General features: G+C 44.5%; 1 protein-coding gene across 1 annotated transcript in view; it reads left to right on the top strand.

Annotated features, from left to right (window-relative positions):
- LOC109883779 (kinesin-like protein KIF1A) overlaps nt 1-18,476 on the top strand; it is a 173,002-nt gene that overhangs the window by 104,902 nt on the left and 49,624 nt on the right. Inside the window, 1 exon segment of the mRNA XM_031822328.1 lies at nt 18,071-18,189. Coding sequence (XP_031678188.1) covers nt 18,071-18,189 — 119 coding nt within the window.

Below are 18,476 nucleotides of genomic sequence, written 5' to 3'. Positions count from 1 at the left end.
ACTACAACAACACTACAGCCACAACACTACCACAACACTACCACAACACTACCACAACAATACCACAACACTACCACAACACTACCACAAACACTACCCACTATCACAACACTACCACTACCACAAACACAACACTCCACAACACGACCACAACACTACCACAACACTACCACTACCACAACCACTACCACAACACAACACTACCACAACACTACCACAACACAACACTACCACAACACTACCACAACACTACCACTGCACTACCACTACCACAACACTACCACAACACTACCACTACAACTACCACAACACTACAGCCACAACACTACCACAACACTACCACAACACAACACTACCACAACACTACCACTACCACAACACAACACTACCACAACACTACAGCCACAACACTACCACAACACTTCAGCCACAACACTACCACTACACTACCACTACACTACCACAACACTACCACAACACTACAGCCACAACACTACCACAACACTACCGCAACACTACAGCCACAACACTACCACAACACTACCAACCCACAACACTACCACAACACTACCACTACCACAACACTACCACAACACTTCAGCCACAACACTACCACAACACTACCACAAACAACACTACACACAACACTACCACAACACTACCACAACACTACCACAACACTTCAGCCACAACACTTACCACAACACTACCACAACACTACCCACAACACAACACTACCACAACATTTCAGCCACAACACTACCACTACACTACCACTACACTGTCACAACACTACAGCCACAACACTACCACAACACTACCACTACACTACCACTACAGTACCACAACACTACCACAACACTACCACTACCACAACACAACACTACCACAACACTACAGCCACAACACTACCACAACCACTACAGCCACAACACTACCACTACACTACCACAACACTACCACAACACTACAGCCACAACACTACCACAACACTACCACTACACTACCACTACACTACCACAACACTACCCACAACACTACCACTACCACAACACAACACTACCACAACACTACAGCCACAACACTACCACAACACTTCAGCCACAACACTACCACTACACTACCACTACACTACCACAACACTACCACAACACTACAGCCACAAGCACTACCACAACACTACCGCAACTACTACAGCCACAACACTACCACAACACTACCACAACACAACACTACCACAACACTACCACTACCACAACACAACACTACCACAACACTACCACTACCACAACACTACCACAACACTTCAGCCACAACACTACCACAACACTACCACAACACAACACTACACACAACACTACCACAACACTACCACAACACTACCACAACACTACCACAACACTTCAGCCACAACACTACCACAACACTACCACAACACTACCAAAACACTACCACAACACGACCACAACACTACCACAACACTACCACAACACTACCACAACACTTCAGCCACAACACTACCACTACACTACCACTACACTACCACAACACTACCACAACACTACAGCCACAACACTACCACAACACTACCACTACACTACCACTACACTACCACAACACTACCACTACCACAACACAACACTACCACAACACTACAGTCACAACACTACCACAACACTTCAGCCACAACACTACCACTACACTACCACTACACTACCACAACACTACCACAACACTACAGCCACAACACTACCACAACACTACCACTACACTACCACTACACTACCACAACACTACCACAACACTACAGCCACAACACTACCACAACACTACCGCAACACTACAGCCACAACACTACCACAACACTACCACAACACAACACTACCACAACACTACCACTACCACAACACAACACTACCACAACACTACCACTACCACAACACTACCACAACACAACACTACACACAACACTACCACAACACTACCACAACACTTCAGCCACAACACTACCACAACACTACCACAACACTACCAAAACACTACCACAACACGACCACAACACTACCACAACACTACCACAACACTACCACAACACTTCAGCCACAACACTACCACTACACTACCACTACACTACCACAACACTACCACAACACTGCCACAACACTACCACAACACTACCACTACACTACCACAACACTACCACAACACTACAGCCACAACACTACCACAACACTTCAGCCACAACACTACCACTACACTACCACTACACTACCACAACACTACCACAACACTACAGCCACAACACTACCACAACACTACCACAACACTACCACTACCACAACACAACACAACACTACCACAACACTACCACAACACTACCACTACACTACCACAAACACTACCACAACACTACAGCCACAAACACTACCACAACACTACCACTACACTACCACTACACTACCACAACACTACCACTACCACAACACAACACTACCACAACACTACAGCCACAACACTACCACAACACTTCAGCCACCAACACTACCACGACACTACCACTGACACTACCACAACACTACCCACAACACTACAGCCAACAACACTACCACAAACACTACCGCCAACACTACAGCCACAACACTACCACAACACTACCACAACACAACACTACCACAACACTACCACTACCACAACACAACACTACGACAACACTACCACTACCAACAACCACTACCACAAACACTTCAGCCACAACACTACCACAACACTACCACAACACAACACTAACACACAACACTACCACAACACTACCACAACACTACCACAACACTTCAGCCACAACACTACCACAACACTACCACAACACTACCAAAACACTACCACAACACGACCACAACACTACCACAACACTACCACAACACTACCACAACACTTCAGCCACAACACTACCACTACACTACCACTACACTACCACAACACTACCACAACACTACAGCCACAACACTACCACAACACTACCACTACACTACCACTACACTACCACAAACACTACCACAACACTACCACAACACAACACTACCACAACACTACAGTCACAACACTACCACAACACTTCAGCCACAACCACTACCACTAACACTACCACTACACTACCACAACAACTACCACAACACTACAGCCACAACACTACCACAACACTACCACAACACTACCAAAACACTACCACAACACGACCACAACCACTACCACAACACTACCACAACACTACCACAACACTTCAGCCACAACACTACCACTACACTACCACTACACTACCACAACACTACCACAACACTACAGCCACAACACTACCACAACACTACCACTACACTACCACTACACTACCACAACACTACCACAACCATACCACAACACAACACTACCACAACACTACAGTCACAACACTACCACAACACTTCAGCCACAACACTACCACTACACTACCACTACACTACCACAACACTACCACAACACTACAGCCACAACACTACCACAACACTACCGCAACACTACAGCCACAACACTACCACAACACTACCACAACACAACACTACCACAACACTACCACTACCACAACACAACACTACCACAACACTACCACTACCACAACACTACCACAACACTTCAGCCACAACACTACCACAACACTACCACAACACATACACTACACACAACACTACCACAACACTACCACAAACACTACCACAATACTTCAGCCACAACACTACCACAACACTACCACAACACTACCAAAACACTACCACAACACGACCACAACACTACCACAACACTACCACAACACTACCACAACACTTACCACAACACTTCAGCCACAACACTACCACTACACTACCACTACACTACCACAACACTACAGCCACAACACTACCACAACACTACCACTACACTACCACAACACTACCACAACACTACCACTACCACAACACAACACTACCACAACACTACAGCCACAACACTACCACAACACTTCAGCCACAACACTACCACTACACTACCACTACACTACCACAACACTACCACAACACTACAGCCACACACTACCACAACACTACCACAACACTACCACTACCACAACACTACCACAACACTACCACTACCACAACACAACACTACCACAACACTACCCACAACAATACCACAACACTACCACTACCACAACACAACACTACCACAACACTACCACAACACTACCACTGCACTACCACTACCACAACACTACCACACACTACCACAACACTACCACTACACTACCACAACACTACAGCCACAACACTACCCACAACACTACCACTACCACAACACAACACTACCACAACACTACCACAACACTACCACTACCACAACACAACACTACCACAACACTACCACTACCACAACACAACACTACCACAACACTACCACAACACTACCACAACACAACACTACCACAAACAATACCAAAACACTACCACTACACACCACAACACTACCACAACACTACCACAACTACCACACACCACTACACTACCACTACACAAACCACTACCACAACACTACCACAACACTACCACTAACCACTACCACAACACTACCAACACTACCACTACACTACCACAACACTACCACAACACTACGCCACAACACTACCACAACACTACCACAACACAACACTACCACAACACTACCACAAACACTACCACAACACTCCCAACACTACCACAACACTACCACTACACTACCACAACAATACCACTACACTACCACAACAACACTACAGCCACAACACTACCACAACACCTACCACAACACTACCACTACACTACCACAACACCAACACTACCACAACACTCCCCACAACACTACAGCCACACCACTACCACAACACTACCGCAACACTACCACAACACAACCACTACCACAACACTACCACAACCACAACACTACCACAACACTACCACAACACTACCACTATCACAACACTACCACAACACTACAACACTACCACTACACTACCACAACACTACTACAACACTACAGCCACAACACTACAACACTACCACTACACTACAACACTACCACTACACTACCACAACACTACCACAACACTACCACTACACTACCACTACCACAACACAACACAACACAACATTACCACTACCACAACACTACCACTACCACAACACAACACTACCACTACCACAACACTACCACAACACTACCACTACCACAACACTACCCACAACACAACACTACACTACCACTACCACAACACTACCACTACCACAACACTACCACAACACTACCAGAAACATGGCAGAGGTACACTAGTGAAGATCTCATCACACATCAACCCCATCAGGTTCAGTCCATGGATCTATAGAGTGGCATGGAGGAACCAGGGAAAGATAGTCCGTACAGCTCAGTACATCACTGGGGCCAATAATCCTGCCATCCAGGACCTATATACTAGGCGGGTGTCAGAGGAAGGCCCAAAAAATGGCCAAATACTCCAGTCACCCAAGTCATAGACTGTTCTGTCTGCAAACCATACGGCAAACGGTACCAGAGTGCCAAGTCTAGGTTCAAACGCCTCCTTAACAGCTTCTTTTAACAGCTCCCAGGTGGCGCAGCGGTCTGAATCTCAGTGCTAGAGGCGTCACTAGAGACCCTGGTTCGATTCCAGGCTGTATCACAACCGGCTGTGATTGGGAGTCCCATCAGCATCTTCCAGGTTAGGGTTTGGCTGGGGGTAGGCGGTCATTGTAAATAAAGATTTTATCTTAATAAGTGACTTGCCTAGCTAAAAATAAAGGGCAAAAATTTAAATGCCATAAGACTGCTGAACAATTACTCAAATGACCACCTGAACTATTATAAACTATTTACATTGCCCCTCCCCCTTTTGTTTTTACACTGTTGCTACTCACTGTTTATTATCTATACATAGTCACTTCACCCCTACCACATGAACAAATTACCCTCGACTAGCCTCTACTGCTGCACATTGACTCGATACCGGTGCCCCCTGTATATAGCCTCGCTATTGTTATTTATTTAGTCACTTAAACATTTTTTTTTTACTCCAGTAGTCCTTGATAGATATCTTCAGTAGATAAACCAGCTAAAACCACATTGCAGTCTTCCATGTGAACCTGAAGGGGCCATGGGTCATGTTCATTCAGGGCACACTGTAGCGGAAAAAAACATTCACATGGTACCTCTTAGTTTTACGTTCCATTTCGGACCATTTTCTTACATTTCGTACCTAGTACCTAGTACCTTTCTTACATTTTGTACCATTTTCTACCGGTCCCCGCACGTGCCTATTCCTCCAAATAGATTTAACCTACCAGTGTTTTTCTACCGGTCCCCTGCCTATTCCTCCAAATAGATTCAACCTACCAGTGTTTTTCTACCGGTCCCCTGCCTATTCCTCCAAATAGATTCAACCTACCAGTGTTTTTCTACCGGTCCCCTGCCTATTCCTCCAAATAGATTCAACCTACCAGTGTTTTTCTACCGGTCCCCTGCCTATTCCTCAATAGATTCAACCTACCAGTGTTTTTCTACCGGTCCCCTGCCTATTCCTCCAAATAGATTCAACCTACCAGTGTTTTTCTACCGGTCCCCTGCCTATTCCTCCAAATAGATTCAACCTACCAGTGTTTTCTACCGGTCCCCTGCCTATTCCTCCAAATAGATTCAACCTACCAGTGTTTTTTCTAACCGGTCCCCCTGCCTATTCCTCCAAATAGATTTAACCTACCAGTGTTTTCTATCTGTCCTGTTGTAGGCCACTATCTAACTTACAATCCCATGTTTCTGGCTGCACCCCCGCCCCCTACCAGCAACCCCCTTTTCAACGTGTGCATGAGCGAGCGCATGAGTGATCCCACTCCCTCCCCCACTCCTTCTCCCACCCTCTCCACCTCTGAGCTAACTGAGCTGGCCGACACTCGGCCGGAGGGGCGAGGAGGGGAGGAGGAGTTGGAGGCTTTGGGGGATCTGGACGATGATATCTTTTTGGACGACCCGTTCTCGGAGCTCGATGATGATGATGATGATGAGGGAGAGCTGTGCCGAGGCGGCTCCAGCGAAGGCCTGGATCCCTTTTATGACCGTTCTCCGTTATTCAGTGTAGTGGGAAGGTTGGTGAGGTTTCAGGAGCATGCTGGGGGATGGAAACTAGCTCTTTCACACTGAGACACTCTGGGTCTTGCTCTGCTGCCCCAAGAGAACACGCAAACTAACTTGTGCACGCACATGCACACAAGCACACACAACACCTACAAAATGCAAAACGAACACATGCACGGACGCACACACACGCACACACACACGCACACACCACAGGAAATGAGGAGTTAACAACAGTATTATCACTGAATAGAGGTTCTGATGTTGTTAGGCAACCAAACTACACACCTTCACGTTGACCTATCTTTGCTTTTACAAGTTGACATTTTCATGGTGTCTGGGAGGGCAGTCCAGTATTTTGCAGAGGGGCAAGAGAACCACGTCTGGAGGGCAGTCCAGTATTTTGCAGAGGGGCAAGAGAACCTCATTTGGAGGGCAGTCCAGTATTTTGCAGAGGGGCAAGAGAACCTCATCTGGAGGGCAGTCCAGTATTTTGCAGAGGGGCAAGAGAACCACGTCTGGAGGGCAGTCCAGTATTTTGCAGAGGGGCAAGAGAACCTCATTTGGAGGGCAGTCCAGTATTTTGCAGAGGGGCAAGAGAACCTCATCTGGAGGGCAGTCCAGTATTTTGCAGAGGGGCAAGAGAACCTCATCTGGAGGGCAGTCCAGTATTTTGCAGAGGGGCAAGAGAACCTCGTCTGGAAGGGCAGTCCAGTATTTTATAGAGGGGCAACAGAACCTCGTCTGGAAGGGCAGTCCAGTATTTTATAGAGGGGCAACAGAACCTCGTCTGGAGGGCAGTCCAGTATTTTATAGAGGGGCAAGAGAACCTCGTCTGGAGGGCAGTCCAGTATTTTGCAGAGGGGCAAGAGAACCTCGTCTGGAGGGCAGTCCAGTATTTTGCAGAGGGGCAAGAGAACCTCGTCTGGAGGGCAGTCCAGTATTTTGCAGAGGGGCAACAGAACCTCGTCTGGAGGGCAGTCCAGTATTTTATAGAGGGGCAAGAGAACCTCATCTGGAGGGCAGTCCAGTAATTTATAGAGGGGCAAGAGAACCTCGTCTGGAGGGCAGTCCAGTATTTTGCAGAGGGGCAAGAGAACCTCGTCTGGAGGGCAGTCCAGTATTTTGCAGAGGGGCAAGAGAACCTCGTCTGGAGGTCAGTCCAGTATTTTGCAGAGGGGCAAGAGAACCTCGTCTGTAGCTGTAGCGTGAGAACACGATAATGGGAGTGACATCATTTTGATTGGGTCCATCCAATACAGAGATCATCAACAAGACTAAATTACCCAAGGTCCCCTGCCTCTCGTTCAGTCCCCTTATAGTGTCACTCTACCAATGACTACAAAGCCTCTGCCCCACCCTTTCTGCTCCAATCACACACCCTGGCCTCAGCTCTTAGTCTCTGTCAGGTCTGGGGGATAGATGTCAGCGCTAACTACCTGCCACACCACCCTTTCATCAGAGACATTCCTGCCTTATAACTATATAAGACCCTCCCTGACGATAACTATATAAGACCCTCCCTGACTATAACTATATAAGACCCTCCCTGACTTATAACTCTATAAGTCCCTCCCTGACTTAGAACTCTATAAGTCCCTCCCTCCCTGACTATAACTATATAAGACCCTCCCTGACTATAACTATATAAGACCCTCCCTGACTATAACTATATAAGACCCTCCCTGACTTATAACTCTATAAGTCCCTCCCTGACTATAACTATATAAGACCCTCCCTGACTTATAACTCTATAAGTCCCTCCCTCCCTGACTTATAACTCTATAAGTCCCTCCCTGACTTAGAACTCTATAAGTCCCTCCCTCCCTGACTATAACTATATAAGACCCTCCCTGACTATAACTATATAAGACCCTCCCTGACTATAACTATATAAGACCCTCCCTGACTGCCTTAGTACTCTATATGTCCCTCCCTCCCTGACTATAACTATGTAAGTCCCTCCCTCCCTGACTATAACTATATAAGACCCTCCCTGACTATAACTATATAAGACCCTCCCTGACTATAACTATATAAGACCCTCCCTGACTATAACTATATAAGACCCTCCCTGACTATAACTATATAAGACCCTCCCTCCCTGACTATAACTATATAAGTCTCTCCCTGACTATAACTATATAAGACCCTCCCTGACTATAACTATATAAGTCCCTCCCTGACTATAACTATATAAGTCTCTCCCTGACTATAACTATATAAGACCCTCCCTGACTATAACTATATAAGACCCTCCCTGACTATAACTATATAAGACCCTCCCTGACTTATAACTATATAAGTCCCTCCCTGACTATAACTATATAAGACCCTCCCTGACTATAACTATATAAGACCCTCCCTGACTATAACTATATAAGACCCTCCCTCCCTGACTATAACTATATAAGTCTCTCCCTGACTATAACTATATAAGTCCCTCCCTGACTATAACTATATAAGACCCTCCCTGACTATAACTATATAAGACCCTCCCTGACTATAACTATATAAGACCCTCCCTGACTATAACTATATAAGACCCTCCCTCCCTGACTATAACTATATAAGTCTCTCCCTGACTATAACTATATAAGACCCTCCCTCCCTGACTATAAACTATATACGACCCTCCCTCCCTGACTATAACTATATAAGACCCTCCCTGACTATAACTATATAAGTCCCTCCCTGACTATAACTATATAAGTCCCTCCCTGACTATAACTATATAAGTCCCTCCCTGACTATAACTATATAAGTCCCTCCCTCCCTGACTATAACTATATAAGACCCTCCCTGACTATAACTATATAAGACCCTCCCTGACTATAACTATATAAGTCCCTCCCTGACTATAACTATATAAGTCCCTCCCTGACTATAACTATATAAGACCCTCCCTGACTATAACTATATAAGACCCTCCTGACTATAACTATATAAGACCCTCCCTGACTATAACTATATAAGACCCTCCCTGACTATAACTATATAAGACCCTCCCTGACTATAACTATATAAGGACCCTCCTGACTATAACTATATAAGACCCTCCCTGACTATAACTATATAAGACCCTCCCTGACTATAACTATATAAGTCTCTCCCTCCCTGACTATAACTATATAAGACCCTCCCTGACTATAACTATATAAGACCCTCCCTCCCTGACTATAACTATATATGACCCTCCCTGACTATAACTATATAAGTCCCTCCCTCCCTGACTATAACTATATAAGACCCTCCCTGACTATAACTATATAAGACCCTCCCTGACTATAACTATATAAGACCCTCCCTGACTATAACTATATAAGTCTCTCCCTCCCTGACTATAACTATATAAGACCCTCCCTCCCTGACTATAACTATATAAGACCCTCCCTGACTATAACTATATAAGACCCTCCCTGACTATAACTATATAAGACCCTCCCTGACTTATAACTATATAAGTCCCTCCCTGACTATAACTATATAAGACCCTCCCTGACTATAACTATATAAGTCTCTCCCTGACTATAACTATATAAGACCCTCCCTGACTATAACTATATAAGACCCTCCCTGACTATAACTATATAAGACCCTCCCTGACTTATAACTATATAAGTCCCTCCCTGACTATAACTATATAAGACCCTCCCTGACTATAACTATATAAGACCCTCCCTGACTATAACTATATAAGACCCTCCCTCCCTGACTATAACTATATAAGTCTCTCCCTGACTATAACTATATAAGACCCTCCCTCCCTGACTATAACTATATACGACCCTCCCTCCCTGACTATAACTATATAAGACCCTCCCTGACTATAACTATATAAGTCCCTCCCTGACTATAACTATATAAGTCCCTCCCTGACTATAACTATATAAGTCCCTCCCTGACTATAACTATATAAGTCCCTCCCTCCCTGACTATAACTATATAAGACCCTCCCTGACTATAACTATATAAGACCCTCCCTGACTATAACTATATAAGTCCCTCCCTGACTATAACTATATAAGTCCCTCCCTGACTATAACTATATAAGACCCTCCCTGACTATAACTATATAAGACCCTCCCTGACTATAACTATATAAGACCCTCCCTGACTATAACTATATAAGACCCTCCCTGACTATAACTATATAAGACCCTCCCTGACTATAACTATATAAGACCCTCCCTGACTATAACTATATAAGACCCTCCCTGACTATAACTATATAAGTCTCTCCCTGACTATAACTATATAAGACCCTCCCTGACTATAACTATATAAGACCCTCCCTGACTATAACTATATAAGACCCTCCCTGACTATAACTATATAAGACCCTCCCTCCCTGACTATAACTATATATGACCCTCCCTGACTATAACTATATAAGTCCCTCCCTCCCTGACTATAACTATATAAGACCCTCCCTGACTATAACTATATAAGACCCTCCCTGACTATAACTATATAAGACCCTCCCTGACTATAACTATATAAGTCCCTCCCTGACTATAACTATATAAGACCCTCCCTCCCTGACTATAACTATATAAGACCCTCCCTCCCTGACTATAACTATATAAGTCCCTCCCTGACTATAACTATATAAGTCTCTCCCTCCCTGACTATAACTATATAAGACCCTCCCTGACTATAACTATATAAGACCCTCCCTGACTATAACTATATAAGACCCTCCCTGACTATAACTATATAAGACCCTCCCTCCCTGACTATAACTATATAAGACCCTCCCTGACTATAACTATATAAGTCTCTCCCTCCCTGACTATAACTATATAAGACCCTCCCTGACTATAACTATATAAGACCCTCCCTGACTATAACTATATAAGTCCCTCCCTGACTATAACTATATAAGTCCCTCCCTGACTATAACTATATAAGTCTCTCCCTGACTATAACTATATAAGTCCCTCCCTGACTATAACTATATAAGTCCCTCCCTGACTATAACTATATAAGACCCTCCCTGACTATAACTATATAAGACCCTCCCTCCCTGACTATAACTATATAAGACCCTCCCTGACTATAACTATATAAGACCCTCCCTGACTATAACTCTATAAGTCCCTCCCTCCCTGACTATAACTATATAAGTCCCTCCCTGACTATAACTATATATGTCCCTCCCTCCCTGACTATAACTATATAAGTCCCTCCCTGACTATAACTATATAAGACCCTCCCTGACTATAACTATATAAGTCCCTCCCTGACTATAACTATATAAGACCCTCCCTGACTATAACTATATAAGACCCTCCCTGACTATAACTATATAAGACCCTCCCTGACTATAACTATATAAGACCCTCCCTGACTATAACTATATAAGACCCTCCCTGACTATAACTATATAAGACCCTCCCTCCCTGACTATAACTATATAAGACCCTCCCTGACTATAACTATATAAGACCCTCCCTGACTATAACTATATAAGACCCTCCCTGACTATAACTATATAAGACCCTCCCTGACTATAACTATATAAGACCCTCCCTGACTATAACTATATAAGTCCCTCCCTCCCTGACTATAACTATATAAGTCTCTCCCTCCCTGACTATAACTATATAAGACCCTCCCTCCCTGACTATAACTATATAAGTCTCTCCCTCCCTGACTATAACTATATAAGACCCTCCCTGACTATAACTATATAAGTCCCTCCCTGACTATAACTATATAAGTCCCTCCCTGACTATAACTATATAAGTCCCTCCCTCCCTGACTATAACTATATAAGTCCCTCCCTGACTATAACTATATACGACCCTCCCTCCCTGACTATAACTATATAAGTCCCTCCCTGACTATAACTATATAAGTCCCTCCCTCCCTGACTATAACTATATAAGACCCTCCCTGACTATAACTATATAAGACCCTCCCTGACTATAACTATATAAGACCCTCCCTGACTATAACTATATAAGACCCTCCCTGACTATAACTATATAAGACCCTCCCTGACTATAACTATATAAGTCCCTCCCTGACTATAACTATATAAGTCCCTCCCTGACTATAACTATATAAGTCCCTCCCTGACTATAACTATATAAGACCCTCCCTCCCTGACTATAACTATATAAGACCCTCCCTGACTATAACTATATAAGACCCTCCCTGACTATAACTATATAAGTCCCTCCCTGACTATAACTATATAAGTCCCTCCCTGACTATAACTATATAAGTCCCTCCCTGACTATAACTATATAAGTCCCTCCCTGACTATAACTATATAAGACCCTCCCTGACTATAACTATATAAGACCCTCCCTGACTATAACTATATAAGACCCTCCCTCCCTGACTATAACTATATAAGTCTCTCCCTGACTATAACTATATAAGACCCTCCCTCCCTGACTATAACTATATAAGTCCCTCCCTGACTTAAAACTATAGCTCTTAAATGCTAGCTGTTAGCTTCAGACAGCATGCTAGCTGTTAACTTCAGACAGTAGTCCTTGCCTCAGCTCTTTCAGGATCTTTCACACATAGTTTCCAATCACAGAAATTTGGTCCGGTTGGTTTCACGTTGCCAAATGTAAAATCCCCCAAAATATCCTCAACTAAACAATGTGTCCATGCAAGTCATTTGTTTATTGGACAAAAAATGCTGAAGTTAAATCCATCTATGATTATCGGCTGACCTGATTATCATGAAGCACCTGATGCTACGTTCCCATAATCAGAGATATCAAGTTATGATGCAACCTGTGTTTGATCCAGACAATTTTCTCACCTGCAGCGAAGCGCACCACAGTACGAATTGAATCAGACTGAGACCACCACCCTTTTAGAGCAAACCACATGTGTTGTTTAGTGTGCATAGACTTCACACCAGTCCAAGCGAACCCATCTAAGTGGGTAAATTAGTTCAGAAAAAAACGCACCAAACCATTTGGGTGTGAATGCCCCTTTAGACTTAGTTCCTATAAGTTATAGCTGTTAGCACTCTAGCTCTGCGTCAGACAGCACTCCTTGCCTCGGTTCTCAGGGAGAAATGGCATCATTGGTAACTACCACATTGTTATTTTCGTGAATAAGGCTTCTTCTTTAACTATCATACGCCAAAGATGGAACGAATATCTAAATAAATTGGTAGACATTTTGGGGCTTTCATTCTTGTCTTTATCATTTTCATACTTTTGAATCTCATCAGAAATTACTTGTCTTGTGAGCATTTACCTTAAACTGTTTCTTACTTTCACATCAGGGCTTGATCTAGGCTACACAGATCACATCGGAGCTTGATCTAGGCTACACAGATCACACCAGGGCTTGATCTAGGCTACACAGATCACATCAGAGTTTGATCTAGGCTACACAGATCACATCGGAGCTTGATCTAGGCTACACAGATCACATCAGAGCTTGATCTAGGCTACACCGATCACACCAGGGCTTGTTCTAGGCTACACAGATCACAACAGGGCTTGATCTAGGCTACACAGATCACAACAGGGCTTGATCTAGGCTACACAGATCACCCCAGGGCTTGATCTAGGCTACACAGATCACACCGGGGCTTGATCTAGGCTACACAGATCACAACAGGGCTTGATCTAGGCTACACAGATCACACCAGGGCTTGATCTAGGCTACACAGATCACACCAGGGCTTGATCTAGGCTACACAGATCACACCAGGGCTTGATCTAGGATACACCGATCACACCAGGGCTTGATCTAGGCTACACAGATCACATCAGAGCTTGATATAGGCTATACAGATCACACCGGGGCTTGATCTAGGTTACACAGATCACACCAGGGCTTGATCTAGGCTACACAGATCACATCAGGGCTTGATCTAGGCTACACAGATCACAACAAGAAGGATGTGGTAGTGGCTTGACATCCTTCTTGATGATGACGCTGCACCTGTACGCATTGGTGGATCCATCCATGGCTCCATGGTTCATTGGTGGATCCATCCATGGTTCCATGGTTAATTGGTGGATCCATCCATGGTTCCATGGTTCATTGGTGGATCCATCCATGGTTCCATGGCTCCTTGGTGGATCCATCCATGGTTCCATGGTTCATTGGTGGATCCATCCATGGTTCCATGGTTCATTGGTGGATCCATCCATGGTTCCATGGCTCCTTGGTGGATCCATCCATGGTTCCATGGTTCATTGGTGGATCCATCCATGGTTCCATGGTTCATTGGTGGATCCATCCATGGTTCCATGGCTCCTTGGTGGATCCATCCATGGCTCCATGGTTCATTGGTGGATCCATCCATGGCTCCATGGTTCATTGGTGGATCCATCCATGGTTCCATGGTTCATTGGTGGATCCATCCATGGCTCCTTGGTGGATCCATCCATGGTTCCATGGTTCATTGGTGGATCCATCCATGGCTCCTTGGTGGATCCATCCATGGCTCCATGGTCCATTGGTGGATCCATCCATGGCTCCATGGTTCATTGGTGGATCCATCCATGGTTCCATGGTTCATTGGTGGATCCATCCATGGCTCCATGGTTCATTGGTGGATCCATCTATGGCTCCATGGTTCATTGGTGGATCCATCCATGGCTCCATGGTTCATTGGTGGATCCATCCATGCCACTTTCGCTTTAGTTGTAATCCAAGCAAAGTTGTTGCTCAACGAATGCTTGGGGTGTGGGTCTCACCTTTTTGTATGTCTGAAAATAAAATTTAAATTAAAAGAAATATATATATATATATGTAAATTTTTTTAAATAAGGAGACCATCATCTTAAACACTAACATGTCTTCTGACATCTGTTTGTGCATAATGCAAACGGCAGCCACTCCATGGCTAGATGTCTTTGCCACATCATGAATGTTCTCTTGATGATAAGTAGAAACGAATCATCAAATGATTCATCAAATGATTCATGTGAAACAACTGATTCAGGAAGTGATTCAGGAAGACTCAATATCTCAATGATGAAAGAGCTGGTTTCTACTACAGCTGTCTCTTTTAGGCATGCCAGAGCACAATATTCTTTATTTTGACCTTTTTTTTTTTTTTTTTTTTTTTTTAATTTGACATGGGAATTGGCTCCCCTTCTCTTTGCACAAACCAGCACCTCTACTCCTCGTGGGAGAGGCGTATTTTGTGTTTATGGTGTTGTCCTTTTTCCCCGTCGTAACACATTTCAAGCTGTTGGCTGTTGGTTCAAGCTTTTAGCCATGTTTTGTTTCTGCTCAATTTTTTAATTTTTTAATTAATTTGAGTCAAAAAGGCCTTTTTCTTTTTGTCCCGAGCATGCCTTCTTTACACCTCACCAATCTAGTCGTTTTTTCTCTACCCTTTTCTACCACTCCTTTACCCCTTAAATGTCTTCCCGCCCCATTGGTTCTTGGGAAATGTGGTCCTCGACTGCAAGACAAAATTGTAGGCCTAAAGTATGTTACAGAGTATAAGAGCTAACCCTACAGCCTGGTACAGAGTATAAGAGCTAAACCTACAGCCTGGTACAGAGTATAAGAGCTAACCCTACAGCCTGGTACAGAGTATAAGAGCTAACCCTACAGCCTGGTACAGAGTATAAGAGCTAACCCTACAGCCTGGTACAGAGTATAAGAGCTAACCCTACAGCCTGGTACAGAGTATAAGAGCTTACCCTACAGTATGTTACAGAGTATAAGAGCTAACCCTACAGTATGTTACAGAGTATAAGAGCTAACCCTACAGCCTGGTACAGAGTATAAGAGCTAACCCTACAGCCTGGTACAGAGTATAAGAGCTAACCCTACAGCCTGGTACAGAGTATAAGAGCTAACCCTACAGCCTGGTACAGAGTATAAGAGCTAACCCTACAGCCTGGTACAGAGTATAAGAGCTAACCCTACAGCCTGGTACAGAGTATAAGAGCTAACCCTACAGCCTGGTACAGAGTATAAGAGCTAACCCTACAGCCTGGTACAGAGTATAAGAGCTAACCCTACAGCCTGGTACAGAGTATAAGAGCTTACCCTACAGCCTGGTACAGAGTATAAGAGCTAACCCTACAGCCTGGTACAGAGTATAAGAGCTAACCCTACAGCCTGGAACAGAGTATAAGAGCTAACCTTACAGCATGGTACAGATTGTAGGAGCTACGGTCTCTGACAAGAGAATGAAACTAAATATCCTCAAGAAGATGTGATGAGAGAGAGAGAGAGAGAGAGAGAGAGAGAGAGAGAGAGAGAGAGACATACATACAGTAGTTTCACCTTCGGCATAACATGCTCCTTAGCCTCACCAAGCTCTCAAAAACTAAAAACACAGCCTCCCTCCTGCTCCTTAATTGTACCGCTGTTATCTTGACCTAAAGCTATTATGTTGACCAGACACACCCAGAGAGGGGATAGTAAAGGGTAGCCATGGTCATCACCAGAGCTGTCCAGTCGAGTGCAGTCCCGGCTTCTGTTTGGTTGCTTTGCAGCTTGGTGTGTTTGTCTCGTGCTGTGTTAATGTTCCGTTATTATCTCATTATCTCTGTACGTTATCTCTCTCACTGTTCTGGTCTCTCTGAGCTCTCTAATGGTACTTTCGCTCTCTCTTTCTCTCTCTCTCTCTCTCTCTCTCTCTCTCTCTCTCTCTCTCTCTCTTCTCTTTTCTCTCTCACTGTCTCTCTCTCTCCCCTCTCTGCACCTCTCCCTCTCTCCCTGTGTCCGTCTCCCCCCCCCTCTCTCTTCCTCTCTCTCTCTCTCTCTCTCTCTCTCTCTCTCTCTCTCTCTCTCTCCCCCTCTCTGCACCTCTCCCTCTCTCCCTCTCTCCCTGTGTCCCTGTCTCCCCCCCCCTCTCTCTTCCCCTCTCTCTCTCTCCCCCTCTTTGTACCTCTCCATCTCTCCCTGTGTCCCTGTGTCCCCCCCCCTACAGAGCCTTTGTGTACCTGAGTAACCTGCTGTACCCTGTGCCCCTGGTCCATCGTGTGGCCGTCATCAGTGAGAAGGGAGAGGTCAAAGGATTTCTCAGGGTGGCTGTACAGGCAATCTCAGGTAAAACCTGGACCATAGACCTCCACCCACATTACAATCAATCAAACTCAATACAGCCAACAAGCTAATAGCCTAACATATTAGCCAACAAGCTAATAGCCTAACATATTAACCAACAAGCTAATAGCCTAACATATTAACCAACAAGCTAATAGCCTAACATATTAACCAACAAGCTAATAGCCTAACATATTAACCAACAAGCTAATAGCCTAACATATTAACCAACAAGCTAATAGCCTAACATATTAGCCAACAAGCTAATAGCCTAACATATTAGCCAACAA

This window comes from Oncorhynchus kisutch, linkage group LG4 (assembly GCF_002021735.2).
Source record: "Oncorhynchus kisutch isolate 150728-3 linkage group LG4, Okis_V2, whole genome shotgun sequence".
Lineage (NCBI taxonomy): Eukaryota > Metazoa > Chordata > Actinopteri > Salmoniformes > Salmonidae > Oncorhynchus > Oncorhynchus kisutch.
This window is presented reverse-complemented; position numbering and strand designations above follow the sequence as displayed.